Source organism: Chionomys nivalis, chromosome 4 (genome assembly GCF_950005125.1).
Source record: "Chionomys nivalis chromosome 4, mChiNiv1.1, whole genome shotgun sequence".
Taxonomy (NCBI): domain Eukaryota; kingdom Metazoa; phylum Chordata; class Mammalia; order Rodentia; family Cricetidae; genus Chionomys; species Chionomys nivalis.
In genome coordinates this window covers 78,665,923-78,681,749 of record NC_080089.1, presented here as the reverse complement: position 1 = coordinate 78,681,749, position 15,827 = coordinate 78,665,923, and the positions used below count along the sequence as shown (strand labels likewise).

Sequence of the window (15,827 nt, the reverse complement as noted above, 5' to 3'; positions counted from 1 at the left end):
TGTTCATTTGTACCAACCATGTTTCAGGAACTGAATACCATGTGTGATTACCAGGTACAGAAAACGAGAAAGGCAGGAGCTGTTAGGAATTCAACAGTAGCCAAAAAAAGAGAAGAGAAAAAAGATGCTGTTGCCCTTTTATTTGGATTGATATTACAATTCTTGATCTTCTAATGTCAGCTAGTCATTCAGGAAAGTGACCTAGATGTCTAGTGAATGAAGATTCTAAAGTTGTTCGAAATGATGTGTGTTAAGCCTGGGCCTTCTCTGTCAGCCGCTTACAGAGCAAGTCCCAGATTCTCATTTCTCATAGAGTAAATAAGATGCTATGGATTTTAGTAGTTGTTGATAATAACTTCTGTTCCTTATGCTTAGATACATTGGAATTGTTTCTGGTTGCCAATGAATCTGATCCCACACCTGTACCAATTCCTTTGAAGAGAAAAGGTATTGCTTGGTGGACAGATAAAAATGTGAAATTCAGAAATCCACCTGGAAAAGAAAGCCTCGAGGAAAAATTTAAAGGTAAAACATGACCAATATCCCCTCTTGTTCAAAACCTATTAGTTTTAGTAATGTAACCGATATTTTGTCTTCAGAGTCTTAAGTAATTAACTAATTAATTTTTAGTTTTTCGAGATAGGGTTTCTCTGTAGCTTTGGAGCCTGTCCTGGAACTCGCTTTGTAGACCAGGGCTGGCCTCGAAGTCAGAGATCGGCCTGCCTCTCTCCCTCGTGCTGGGATTAAAGGCTGCGCCACCACTGCCTGGCTTAATTCATTTTTTAAAAAACAGCATTTTTTTCTCAGCATTATACTAAATTATGTAAATGTTCATATGTACTAAAATTGTAAAGGAAATGTGTGCTTTTTATTGATTTGAATTTCTTTGATGATTTCAGTTGTAGTCTTTACAAACTGCGACAGTTTGTTTTAATTGGCCCTCATTTTATAATGCACGTATATTTTTGTTTCTGTGCTGCCTTAGGTTTGTAATGCAATATTTCTTTTTAAAATTTATTTGTGCACTTATATATTTATTTTGTAGGTGTGTTTATAAGCATGTATATGTGTGTGTATGTGTGTGTGTGTGTGTGTGTTATAGTGCATATGTGGAAGTTAGAAGAGCTTGTGGGAATCTGTTCTGTCTTTTAACCATGTGGTCCTGAGGATTGAATTCTGTTCCTCAGATCTGGTGGCAAGTGCTGTTACCTGCTGAGCCATCTCACTGACCCCTGAGTTTCTTAACATTATATTTTTGAATTAAGTAATTTGCCTCTTTTTTAGTATCCTTTTTGTAGTCTCTTGAAGTAGCAGTTGTCTTTTTAGTTTTTGTTATAGATAGAATTGGCTTTTCTTTAGATTTTAAGATATCCTTAGGATGTGGATATATTTATAGCTTTAATAATATTCAGATTGTGTTGTGTATGTTTTCCTTTTTTAGTACTATGCATTTTCATTGAAACTGTTCATAGAATTGAATATTTTATTTTCACATCTCTCTCCCTCCCCAAATTATCTTTAAGATACAATAAAGCCAGTAAACTGGCACAAACCAGTTTTTATGCTAGACCCTGATGAGGATAATAATGGATTCATAAATGAGGACTTCATTGTTTGGATGCGTACTGCAGCGTTACCTACTTTTCGTAAGTTGTATCGTCTTATAGAGCGGAGAAATGATTTACATCCAACATTACCAGCTGGACAGTACTATTTGAACATCACATACAGTATCCTTTTTTATGCTTGTGTGCACACACAGAGCTTAAAAGAGTTTCATTGTCTTACGTCAGTTATGTGGCATGTTACTTTGTACTCTAGATTTATTTATTGTGTGGTATTGGTAGTTGGATATAGAATCTCATACTTCCATTTTTAATTTTCAAGGTCTTCATTGTATGTATTCATGTATGATATGTGCCCATGTGCCAAGGTTCATGTGTGGAGGTAAAAGGACAACTTTGTGGAGTTGGTTCCAGGAATTGAACTTACCTCATCATGCTTGTACATCAAGTGCTTTTACCCACTGGGTGATCTTTTTAGGCCAGAAACAGACTTTTATAAAAAAGAAATACTGGACAGTTCCTTTTATCCTTAACAAAGTTCAGTGTTTTTAAGTATTTTACCCATTATTTTAAGTATTTTGCCCAAATATACACAGTAAACATAAAGATATCCAAATATTAATGTTTTAAATGTGTGTTGGATTTTAGCATTTTTTATCATCTGGATAAACCATAAGTACATTCTTTGTTCGTTTGTTATTTGAGACTGGCTCTCTGCAGCCCTGAATGGCCTGGAGTTCTCTGTCCCTGCAGAATAGACTGGCCTCAGACTCACAGATTCAGCTGCCTCTGACACTAGGGTTTTGTTTTTGTTTTCTAGTTTGAGTTGTATAGTAAATTAGTAAATGACTAATAGGCTAATTTTTAAAATAAAGATAACCTTTAGTTCTTGAACTTTTGGTTATACAACTGAACATGGTCTAATAGTGACTGACTGAATGCAGCCTGGCTTTGAAACTATGCCCATTTAGGAGCAGTTTTGCCAGTGTGTAGCCAATCTAGAACACAGGAGAAGGTCTGGAGCACTTCTGGACAGACAGTTCTCATGCGGGGAGTCTGCAGCAGAGTCCCGAGGACTGAGAGCACTTTGAGGAAGAATGCAAGACATCTCAAAGACTGACAGTGCAGCAGTCCCAAGGACCTGGAGGCTTGCAGACCTTCAGGAGTTAGCTGTGAAAGTACAAGGTAAGGGGAAATTAAGAGCACAGTTGAATGGAGTTACAGTGGAAGCCCATATTTTTAGAGGAAGGACATAGTTGATTTGGTACTGTACTTGGAGAGTTGGATGAAGTGTCATGATTCCTGCCTTAGGCTAGGGTTGATTTCAGTAATTAGAGTGGGGCCTGCCACATCTCCAGACTGTGGCCTGAGGCGCTGCAGCTGTGCCCCTTTTCAGGAGCTTCAGTTCAAATTGTAGTGTTAGTTTTGTCTTCTCTCCTCTCTTGCCAGCACCCTAGAATGGGTCATGTAAATAGTTCACCACCACACACTGCTCTCTCCTCCCTGGTCTCTCCTTACAGTCACTTTTGACTTTTGCACTGTCTGAGCTGTCAGTTCTTTCAGAACATGAGTTTTGTTATTGCATCAAGTGAGCCGGCTAAAACTTGAGCATCATACTTTGTGACCCTCTACTTAGAGTGCTGTGTCTTGTGGTGACATGCATAAACATGCCCTTTGAGCTTAAGACTTCAGATTTTTTTTCTACTTTTTGTCTGTTAACACCCTATTTGGGCATCATTGCTGCTCATCTGAAATATTTTTCCATATTACATTGCTTTGAAGCTTTTAGTCTCTCTTAGGTAATAAAAAAAGAGTAAAACTACCCAAGATACGATATAGATCTGAATTTCATTGTTTTGATAAAACATTTTGGCCTTTACTAGTAATATTATTTTACTAGATCAGGTCTGGAAATGTTTATTAGGGATAGAGTGCCTTGCCCTGGGTTTAGGGTCTAGTTATATATGGAGAAATTTTTCTAAATTAGATTTATTTTTTTCAAGACAAGGTTTCTCTGTAGTTTTGGTGTCCATCCTGGAACTAGCTCTTGTAGACCAGGCTGGCCTCAAACTCACAGAGATCTGCCTGACTCTGCTTCTTGAGTGTTGGGATTAAAGGTGTGTGCCACCACTGCCTGACTCCTAAATTAGATTTTTAAGTTGGTTTTATTTGTAGCACATAGTGGCACATGCTTTTAATTCCAGCACTTAGAAATAAGAGTCAGGTTGATCTCTTATGACTTCAAGACCATGCTTGTCTACATAGTTCCAGAACAGCCAGAGCTACATAGTGAGACCCTGTCTCAAAAACAACAAAAGAATACAGTTCCATGGGGGCTACAGAGATGGCTCTGTGGTTAAGAGTGCTGACTGCTCTTCCAGAGGACCCAGGTTCAATTCCTACCACCCACATGGCAGTTAACAGCTGTCTTTAACTCCAAGATCTGACATCCTCAGATAGACATATGTTGCCGGAGGTCCTTCTGCTCCTCCAGCCAATAGCTGCTGAGATACCAGCCCATTGGGGCGTGGTCTCTCTCCCTTTAAAAAAGCAGCCACTTCCCTCCTCGCTCTCTCTTACTTCCTGCTCTGCTTCTGGCGACTAGACTCCCTTCCTGATTGCACAGAGGGCTGTTGTCTGGGACGGTGATCTGTAAGTTTTTTCCCCTTTAAATAAATAACCATTATATTAATCATAATTCCAAACTAGCGTGGGATTGTGACTTACGCCTTCGCCTTCATTTGGCGCCCAACGTGGGGCTTCATTGCGTCTGCTCTGGAGCACATTGGCATGGCGTCTGCCCCAGAGAGGAGAGGAAATGGCATTTGAGCTCACTTCCTCTTCCTCCCAGCATTCTGTTCTGTTTACTCCACCCACCTATGTTCTAACCTATGAGGGCCAAGCAGTTTATTTTTTTAACCAATGACCTTCCTCCATCAGACATACATGCAGGCAAAACACCAATGCAAATAAAATAAAAATAAATTATATATAAAAAAAGAATACAGTTCCATCCATCCGTTTGTCTGTCCGTTCATCTGTCTGTTTGCCTGTCTATTCTATTTATTGTGATTCAGAATATACAAGCGAGGTATTCATGTAACAGAATTATATAAGTGAATTATAGGCATTAAATGTTAACTTTAAAATTTGTGCTTTAAATACTAAGTACCACAGACAAAAAGTTTTCCTATACCCTTGTCAGATTACCCCGTACATTCTTTTGATGGACGAAAACGGATGATCTTAAGCACTATTTCGTGGATGGGAGGAAAAAATCCATTTTTGGGAATTGCTTACATCACTATTGGATCCATCTCCTTCCTTCTGGGAGTTGTACTACTAGTAATTAATCATAAATATAGAAACAGTAGTAATACTGCTGACATCACCATTTAATTTTCTATTCTGAAAACAAATCTACTGCATGTGCATCAAGGCCAGTCCTCTTCAACTTAGCTTTTGAATGCTGATGTCTGGTTAGTATGTCATTTTGAAGTTGGCACATAATTTAAAAAACAAAACAAAACAGCCTTTGTCCTTTGCTTCTTACATATGGATGACTTATGAAAATATATGACGGGTATAAAAATTAGTTATATTGATCATATCAATATTGTAACTGCTAAAATGGCATTCTAATGTCTGCTTTTTATTGGGACAGGCCACGTGTGATGCATACAGCCTCTGTCACGTGAAATGAGTCTGCTGCTTAAACGCTTGTGCTGTTTTGATAACATTACATTGACATGATGTTGGTTACGTGTGCCTACTGTGTGCAGAAAGGGATTTTGAGGTGTATGAGTGTATGACTTAACTAACCTTTTGAAATTTGGTTACAGTTCAGATTGTAGAAAGTCTAAACATAAGCAAATCACTTCATTTTCTTGTGTTGTGTGTAAAGGCTTAAGATCCCTCCTTGTTGAGGGGGTCATGTGTTCAGTTGCTCTAGAATAGTTATTTGATAATGACTTTGATTTCAGAAAATGTACTTCATTTGTCCAGTATAGAAATTTTTAATATCTAAAAAGATCAGATAGGTCTTGGATAGAATTTTAAATTCTTTTTAATTTGACTAAAATGTTGCATTCCGGAGTCCAAGCTACTTGAAATGTTTTTATGTGATCTTCTCCCTGGAAGCTTATACTTCATAGGGGAAGAAAGAATTTAGGTGAGATGGGACAGCTGCTTGGCAACCCTCATCCTCTGTCAACTGTAAACCAGGTGTAAATGTTCAAGAGAGACTTTTCATTATTGTGGTGTGTAGTGTTAAGATAATTGCTCTGCCTTGGAAATACCTCAAGCTGTTCTTACTTAGCAGGTAAGTATTTTGACTTAGTACTAATATTATAGCCCAGAAAAAATTGAAATCCTAATTTCTTCCATATTTCATTAAATTTTCGCATACAGGTCAAACAAATATGGATATGTGTATATATATATTCTCTTTAATGAAGGTAATGTTTTGATTAGTTTTCCTAAGATAAACCTTAAAAAAAGATGTTCTATACATTTCCTACTTAAATTTGGGGGTGTGTGTGCAGGGATTTGGAGTATGTACATGATAAAAAAATTATAATATATCTGATTGAAGTTATTTTATTTTCTAACTAGAATTATTTTAATATTCCTTTATTGAATAAATGCTGTAATTTGTTTGCTACGGAAGTTATTCCTGAAGTGAATGTAAATTATTTTTTCACATGCATGAAAATGTATTAATCAGAGTTGACTTCATTGCATTGAAATCACTTAATTGTTTTTACACTAAAGTAATTCATATTTATGTAGTAAATACTTGGGTTTTTAGACTTTGTTATGATTTCCTTCGGTTATATTTTAAAGTCTGAGTAATGTTTCAGTTTAAATTAATATGTGCTTAAAATAACAAAAAATCAATGATTCATAGTAGAAACGTGACACACTTCAGCTTTGTATGATATGAAATTCTGTTAAAAGAGATTGTAATTCATGGTGACTTTTAACTTATAAAAATATTACTTGCATGGGTTACTTGATTAATGGATATACAAAAATTTCTCAGGACATAAGTTCTTCTTTCTCTAAAACTATTGTCAGTCATTCGGAATGCTATTATTCTGAAAATTGTCCCTCTTGCATGTGATGTTCAGTTTATTTGGGGGATTCTTCATAAGAGTGAGATGTTTCTGCCGGTCTTCCCAGAGTGAGTGCTGTTTAAAGAGGACTGCTAACCTGCATCTCTCTGCCTGGGCCAAGGGGTCTGAAGAAGCAATGGAGAGGCCTAACATTTTCACACCCTGGAGAAGATGCAGTCTTTAAAAGTACAATGGAAACTTTCTGTTTTACAAGTGCATTGATGATCTGTATTCTTCCCTGGCTCCTGTCATTGGAAATCAAAAACTATTGTATAAATGAAGAAAATGGGACATTCATGTGTAGAAAAGTTGATGGCATTAAGGCAACTAAGCAGAAGGCTTAGAAAAATGTGTCAATTTGCAAGGAAGTGTTTTGGCATGAGATATTTTCCAACTGAAAAAAATTATTCAGTAAGCAAAAGCTAAGATGTTTCATTGAAATCATAAGGCAGTTTAAAATAAACTGGAGAAAATAACTGTGTTCTAATAGAGAATAATTCAATTAAGATTCAAGTGACTATTATTTGTTTATTGGATAGTGACAGTTTATTTGTAACCTTAGTTATATTAAAAGTTAACATTCTGTTTGTATTAATAAAAGTGGACAAAATTAATTGTGCTATGCTTAAGTGTCTTACTAAAGTAACAATGTCCCTTTGTTCTTGCTAGTGGTTAGTGCTTAGTTTTAACCAGGCTTAGGGAGACCAGGTTTTAACTCCATGGTTGTTAACCTATGGGTCGAGACCCCCACAGTGATCATATATCAAATGTTCTGCATATCAGATACTTATATTACTATTCGCAATAGTAGCAAAATCACAGTTATGAAGTAGCTATGAAATAATTTTATGGTTGGGGGGGGGTCACCACAACATGAGGAAGTATATTAAGGGGTTGCATTGATTGAGAACCACTGTTTTAACTTCTCTATCTGTGCATTTGATAAAATGTCATCAGTTATCAAATTATTATATTTATTAATCACTGACAACATAATCACAAGACTTATGTTACTGAAGATCATCTGTTCTTACCAGGAAGTAGTGAGATTGTTACCCACCTTGTAGGCAGACTGGCTAAGGTTGGGGAATAGACAGTGATAGCAGTGAAGTCAAGGAGGCGGTTAACCAAGTGAGAGGTGGCTACTTGGCAGTTATGCTCGCTGTCTGCATGGAAGAAACACTGCTCGAGGGCTGTCACATCTGCTCTTTAAGTTGCAGGCTTTTTGTTCTTTGTCAGCATGGTAGTTCCGAGTGCGTTAGGGGTAAAGGTGTTGCTGTTACAAAGTTTTGATGTATAAATGCCTGTTGTAGATTTGGATGATTTGGTAGCATATTTTAAAGCTCACTTTGGTCCATGCACCCATCAGTCAATAAATGTGAAAAGCACATTTTTCATCATGTCATTTGGAATTTCAAAATAAATACATTGTCTATAAACCAAATGAGACCACGGTGACTTTATTTGCTTTTATATATTAAAGTAAGTTATGTGCAGTTTCCAAAGTCAGATAGTTATTCTAAAGCCATTATGATGAAAAAGAATAATTCAACAGAAATTTCCTTTTGTTCCCCAGAGACTTACACAGACATACAAAATAAATAAATGTCATTTTTTTAATTAAAAAGAAATTACTTTAAAATTATTTTTAACGTTCATATTTCACTAATAGCTTGACTACAAATACAGTTTCAGGTCAAAAGCAATTTTCTCTCTACTACTTTTGATGAATCTGATATTAGATGTTGGTCCTCTCAGATTGCTGTGTAGTTGCCCTGTGTCCTGTTTGGTGTGTGTGTGTGCTTTAGTGCCTCACGCTTGAGTGTGTGTATGTGTGTGCACACGTGCATTTTGTTTCTGTTCTCCTCAACCTTTGGCTTTTCTAGTCTTACCACCCTGACTTCCGTGATGAGTCTTGTTGGGGTGATGTAGATGACCCATTTTTGTCTGAACGTTCTATTGACATCGTCAATTGTGAGTTTCTGTGGTAACTGCCGTCCACTGTGTGAAGAAACTTCTCTAATTAACTAAACTAATCTATGGGTGTAAAAATAGGAATTTCGAGGACATTCTGATTTTGTGTCCTTTTAGGAGAATAACAGTAGTACGTCACCCCTGGGGCCTGTGAGCTCCTAAACCATGACTTTTGACCAAAATTAGTTTGACTGAGAAAAATACACCTTAGAGATCTGTTTTGTTGTATTTTTTCAGCTGGGCATTTTCAAGCCTATCCTCAAGTCTATCCTTTGTTGTAACTTTTGCTCCAGATCTAAGCTTCTGAGGAACCGTGGACCAACAGGCATGCCTCATACTGATTTCATCCTATAGCTTCTTTCGATTACAGCTTCCTCTGTCCACTTTAATCTGTTTGTTTGTTTGTTTTTCATGAACTCAATAATTTCCTTGCCTTTTGGGGGCTTAAACTTTTTAAAGATTTTATGGTAAACATTACTTTTTTTCCTGCTTTGTGTACTTATGTGAGGTTTTTTTTTTTTTTTTTTTTTTTTTTTGAATTTTTTGAGACAGGGTTTCTCCGTAGCTTTTTGGCTCCTGTCCTGGAACTAGCTCTTGTAGACCAGGCTGGCCTCGAACTCACAGAGATCCGCCTGCCTCTGCCTCCCGAGTGCTGGGATTAAAGGCGTGCGCCACCACCGCCCAGCACTTATGTGAGTTTTAACTTCCCAATAGGGTGCCAAACAGGTCCACTATGTCCAATAACTCTTGTGACCCACATCCTCATTGTGTGCCCTTTCCCCTGGAAACCACCAATATGGTCTACATGCATCTGTCTTCAGTAGTATTATAAACAGTACCACACTATGCAACCTTTTGAAACTACTTTATTTTACTTAGGATATTTTGAGATTGGTCTAGGGTGATGTTTCTGTTTCTCTTGTGCCCTTTCCTCTTGTCTTTTTTTTTTTTTTTTTTTTTTTTTTTTTTTTTTTTTAACTGCAGTAGGAGGAAGCAGGAGAAACTCCTGAGGTCAGGCACCATCTTTGCTGTCTTGGTAATGAAAACTAACTCACTCTTCACATCTTTTCAGACCTGACATGCCACGTTATTTCAAGCACCAGAAATGTAGAAGTACAGTTTTACAAGTATGTGCCAAGTTACATTTGAGCTTCTCCATCTCCCCACTTGAGAACCAAAACTCTATACTAATCCCTGGAGTTTGCTTGCTTTCCTTTACACCGAAGCTTATAAAGTAGTAGTTTGCCTTTTCATTTTCAATTTAGAGTTAGCCTTGCATGTCTGAAAGATTTGATACAAAGTCTAAAGGTGGATCCATAGATTATTGAGCACTTAAAAGCTATATGTTTAGATTGCTTTGTCTCCTGTTTGTAAAATTGGGATTTCCTCACCTACTTGACATTTTGTTTTGAGAAGTAAAATAAGTGATGGATGAAAAGCATGTAGAAAAATACCAAGCTAGGTATTTTGGCTAGGTTTTTGTCAACTTTACCCAAGCTAAGGTCATTTGGGAAGAGAACATCAGTTGAGAAAAAGCCGCTACCAGACTGGCTTTGAGCTATTTTGCTTTTATTTATTTATTTATTTATTTATTTATTTATTTTTTAAAAACAATTGTATTTTACATACCAATCCCATGTGGGGAGGGCCCAGCCTCTGTGGGCAGTGCTATTTCTGGGTATATATAAGAAAGCAAACTGTGAGTCATGAGGAGCAAGCGTAAGCAGGACTCCTCTGTGTCCTTGGCCTCAGGTCCCGACTTCAGGTTCCTGCCCTGTGAGTTCCTTCCCTGGCTTCCCTCAGTGATGGACTGTAATGTGAAAACCTAAGCTGAAGTATATTCCTCTGCAAGCTGCTCTTGGTCATGGAGTTTTAATCACATCAATAGAAACTCTGAGACACAAATTTGTACCAGATAGTAAGGATATTTATAGACTTGGCCATGTTTTGGGGGAGGATTCTGAGGGGACTTTGGAACTTTGGACTAGAAAAACTGTTGAGTGCTGAGAGCTTAGTGGACTGTTGTATGCCAGCTTGGAAGTGGAGTGATGAAGACAATGAAGGCCTGGGTTATAAAAAAGTTCAGAGAGAAGTTTTGAGAGTCTCTTAAAGACTCTTGAGCCTGATCAGCTGGAACTTAAGTGTTGGCTGCGATTAACAAGTGACCAGTAGCACCAAGTAAAAGCCTTAGCTTTTAGTAGGATAGCTGATGCTGATTATCAGTTGAAAAATTGGTGATAATTAAGAAGAGACCAGTAGCTGGACTTGATGGCACAAGCTTTTAATGCCAGCACTCAGGAAGCAGTGGCAGAAGGATCCTAACCCTAACCCTCTATGAGTTCAAGGCTAGCCTGCTCTACATCTGACATAGATCCTGGAGGGGTAATGGGGGCCAGCAGCATTTCCTTGGGGTCAGCCCACAAGACTCATATTTCAGAGAGGGCCAAGAATGCATCTCATTTTGGCAGCCAACTTGTGCAAGAGTTTCCCAGGTGGCCCTGGTCTTGAAGACAAAGGGGTCATGGAGAGCAGCTGAGGCTTGGTACTGGAAGAGGCCATTGGTGAATATGTAGCCCCAGTGTAGTCCTAGAAGCCCTAGGACTGATAAGGTTATGGACGGAAGTTTAGTTGTAGCGCCATGTAGTAAGGTCAGAGTCTCTGAAAAGAGCCCAGGTGAGGCTCCTAATAAAGGTGCAACCCAGTTGCAATAGAGACCCCAGTATTTTGGAGATGTCACTATGTTGGGATGACCATCAAGGACAGCAGCATTCATGGAGTGAAACTGCTTGGGCTTGTGCTTCCTAGGAGACAGTTTATGCATTGTGTGACAGAGTTAAGAGAAATGTCACTGCCAAGTCCTTTGAATCCCAGAAGATCATGAGTAAATCCCAGAATTCTGACATTAAAGTTTATACTGTTGGACTTTGGTTTTGTTTTTGACAGTGACTGGGCCCTGGTTATCCCTTCATGGGATAAGAAAGTATTTTGATTTTATTTTTACAGGTGTCCAACAGTTGAGATACTTTGAACTTTAAAGAGACTTTGAAGTTTTAGAAAGTTTTGGATATTTTAAAGAGACTTTGAACTTTCAAGTGTTTGCATTCTTAAAGACTGTAGGAATTTTTAATGTTGGAATGTTTTAAGCCCTGCGTGATGGTGCATGCTGTTAATCCCAGCACTTGGGAGGTAGAGTTTCAGGACAGCAAGGGCTGTTCAACAGAAACTCTATCTCAACACACACACACACACACAGACCCTGTCTCAACACACACACACATCTAACGAAAATTTGTCATGTTTTATATTGTGATGTTGATATTACTGTGAGATTTTGGGGATGAACAAGAAAGGAAAGGTTATGACCTAATGGTGATGTGCTTTTGTGTCAAGCTGACAAGCAGTCAATTATACTGGCTATATTGGGAGTTCTAGAGATTGTGTTCTGGACTCTTACACACACTTCTGGAACAAAAGAAGCACTTTTATGTCTTACTTATTATAGACAGCGTCTTACTGTGTAGCCCTGGATGACCTTGAACTCTACATGTAGACCAGGCTGCCCTTAGAATCAGAACTCTACCTGCCTTTGCCTCTTGAGTGTTAGGATTAAGATGTGTACTACTATGCCTTCTAGTAAGTTACCGTCTTCATTTCCGTCTTTACAGTGATCTTTATGTGTATTTGTTGATATCTCTCCTGAGTTCTAGGTTATCTACTCTTTCTCTTGAAAAATGATTAACATTGAATTAATCTGTTAATAACACAAAACTAGTAATTAGTTCATAGAAACCTGGATCTCCATTTGTTGTTGTTGGGCTACATACACCCCTTCCCCAAGGAGTTTCCTACTACTCTCCATGGATTGCTGGATAGACTGATTATTATGAATTAATCTAGAAACCCCAAGCTTTTCAGCTGCTTAAACTAAGGAAGTCACAAACTACAGGTTTTGCAAGGTATTTGTTTTTATTTATTTATTTGTTTTTTCTTTTCCTTTTTATTTAATTTTTATTTATTTATTTATTTATTAAAGATTTCTGCCTTCTCCCCGCCACCGCCTCCCTTTTCCCTCCCCCTCCCCCCATCAAGTCCCCCTCCCTTGTCAGCCCAAAGATCAATCAGGGTTCCCTGCCCTGTGCGAAGACCAAGGACCACCCACCTCCATCCAGGTCTAGTAAGGTGAGCATTCAAACTGCCTAGGCTCCCACAATGCCAGTATGTGCAGTAGGATCAAAAACCCATTGCCATTGTTCTTGAGTTCTCAGTAGTCCTCATTGTTTGCTATGTTCTGCGAGTCTGGTTTTATCCCATGCTTTTTCAGACCCGGGCCAGCTGGCCTTGGTGAGTTCCCTATAGAACATCCCCATTGTCTCAGTGTGTGGGTGTAAAAAATAATGACTTCTTGAATTTTGCATACAGATGGACAGAAATAGAAAACACTATCCTGAGTGAGGTAAGCCAGACTCAAAAAGAGGAACATGGGATGTACTCACTCATATTTGGTTTCTTGCCATAAATAAAGGACATTGAGCCTATAATTCGTGATCCTAGAGAAGCTAAATAAAAAGGTGAAGCCAAAGAAAAACATATAAGCATCTTTCTGAATATTAACCTTCATCATGCGATGAAAGGAGACAGAGACAGAGACTCACATTGGAGCACCGGACTGAAATCTCAAGGTCCAGATCAGGAGCAGAAGGAGAGAGAGCACGAGCAAGGAACTAAGGTATTTGTTTTTAATGTGCTGCTATAGGACACTTTGAAATTGTGCTGTTGAAAGCATGAGGAGTCCATCAAAAACTACGAGGAGCAGTGTGAAATAGGACTTCAGGAGAGTAGTGCATGGAAGCCTAACTTAAAAGCCCCTTATTTCAAACTCAGGTTGCCTTGTTGGTCTATTTCCAAATTAAAATAAACTCTACGGGGAATGACAGCTGTGTTATTTGTTGCTGGTAATGCAGATACTTGTCTAAAATGGAATTTAGAAAAATACTAGTACCAAAGAAAGAGCACACAAGTTTAAAAGTCTTTTCTAAAGATGAGAATGGGATAGAAACATTGTTTTGCTTTGTATATGTGCTTCTTTCTTTTTCTTTCTCTCTCTTTCTCTCTCTCTCTCTCTCTCTCTCTCTCTCTCTCTCTCTCTCTCTCTCTCTCTCTCTCTCTCTTTCATGGAACATGTTTGCTTACGGAATGATCCAGCAAGAAAAAAATTGTACTCCTAAGTGACAGGGCTGTAAGGATCTGTATCGACAGTAGGTCCTTTTAATGTGAACTCTTGGTTCTTTTTGGACAATCAGTATTCCTAGGTCTGTCAAACAGTATGTACTCACTGTTGGCTAGTGGGTCTGCCTTTACTTTAATAGTGCTAGGGGAATGGTAAGTATACAGTCTTTCCTGGGGAAATTTATAGCCTGTGGTAAAATGAGAAAACACACAAACGAATGAATTCCAACTACAGAAAATAAATGTAGAAACTCCCCACGCCCCCAACTGTTGGTATATATGTTAATTATGCTCAAAGATTTGGTTACATTGAATAATTCAGAGGTTGTAGAAAATAAGTTGGTCGTGATGGGTGTTTATAAACTTGGTAAGGAAGAAAAATTGGACTGTGTTAGGTGACTTGGGCAAATTAACCAAGTAGATAAAAGAATAAAAGGATAGGCATTGGCACAAGACACCCCAAGACCAAGTTCTCAACACAAAGGAGATGCTCCAGAGGGACAAAGCAGGGAATAAGAGACAAAGACAGGAGATAGAGGATGAGGGAGAAGGGGAAAGGAACAAAGGAGAGAGAGAGGAATATTTGTCCCGGGGGGGGGGGGGGGGGGAACGGGACAAAGGACTGCCTCTAGGTAGAGAGGAGCCAGACCTGGCCATAGGCAAATGGCAGTATTCTATAAAGGTAAAGGGAACCCCTGGTAGGACTAGGTGTTTAATCTTTATTGGGTGTGCTAATTAGATGAGCCTAAAGGGAGTTTTGATTGCTGGAGTTCAATACTTGATAGCTGAACCTTGGTAGTCAGCCTTAGGAGGAGGAAGGGGCCAAGTAATAGACCTTAGTGGCTAACTTTAAGAATGTAATTCACCTTTAATCCCAGCACTTGTATGTCTGTGAGTTCAAGATCTACTAAGTGAGTTTCAGGACTGCCAAGCCTGTTACACAGAGAAACCCGTCTTGAAGTAAAAAAAAAAAATTCTCAACAATTTTTAGCAAGAAAGAGGGAATGGTGGAAGGGCAAGGCCTGCCAGAGCCATGTTTGGGACTGCTACAGCCCCTTCAGTAGCTTATGAAAAAAAAATACCTTAGGATTTGAAGGAACTAAGCATTACCAGTCTTTATTTCCTATTGTTGAATCCATTTTTCATTAGCTTTTTACCTGAAATAGCAATGAGATCGTTTCTAAGTTTGCAAAGGGGCGGAAAGACATTTGTTGTAATCTGGGAAGATTGTTTTTGCTTGTACATATATGTGGTGAGCAGAGAGAGTAAAGGCAGCTGTGAGGAATAATTAGCAAGCCCGATGCAAAACGCCGACAGGCTATTTAAAATACACAACTCCATCTGAGAAAGCAAGAGGCAGTCGGTGTGTGTGTTGAACTTCAATTAAAAATATACTCCCCTCTTTTCAGCATTTTCCTAGACTTATAATGAAGCCAATTTTACAGTCTGGGGACACGGGAAGCGCTTCCAGCACGCGAAGGTTAGCGCGAGAAAGTGCTAGATACCTGTGGATACCAACACTGCTTTTTACCAGTACGTTCTCAGCACAAAGACACACTCTCCACTTTCATCTGTGGAAAACAAACCCCCAAACTGGACTGTATTCGTGTCGAGAAGCTTTTGTATTTTTTTAAGCTTGCATGACGTAGCCTGGTCATCCATTGTTCTTTCAGTCTGTAAACAGCAGTTCAAAGGCCTGCTCAAAAGGAAAGCCTGGTCTGACTTCACCAAAGAGTGAAGGCTGCAGACGTGACGCCCTCCGGTCGCAGGCGGCGTGTGCTTTCCTCTGACCCCAGTCCCGGACCCGGCTGCTGGCCCCGCAGCGCCGAGACAGGAGGTGCAGACGCACCGGAGGGTCGGGGCTAGAGCGGCTGCTCCCATCGGCCGCTCTGTCTCAGATTCTGCTCTCTATGGTCTGGAGCGCGAGCCCCCTCCCCCCCCAGGA

At 39.0% G+C, this 15,827-nt stretch overlaps 1 protein-coding gene across 1 annotated transcript in view; it reads left to right on the top strand.

Moving 5' to 3' along the window:
• The window catches only part of Tmem30a (transmembrane protein 30A), a 28,510-nt gene extending 20,390 nt beyond the window's left edge, over positions 1-8,120 (top strand). Inside the window, exons 5-7 of the mRNA XM_057767787.1 lie at positions 376-525; positions 1,524-1,730; positions 4,771-8,120. Coding sequence (XP_057623770.1) covers positions 376-525; positions 1,524-1,730; positions 4,771-4,964 — 551 coding nt within the window. The 3' untranslated portion in view covers positions 4,965-8,120. The remainder of the gene's footprint in view (positions 1-375; positions 526-1,523; positions 1,731-4,770) is intronic.
• Positions 8,121-15,827: the final 7,707 nt, after the last annotated feature.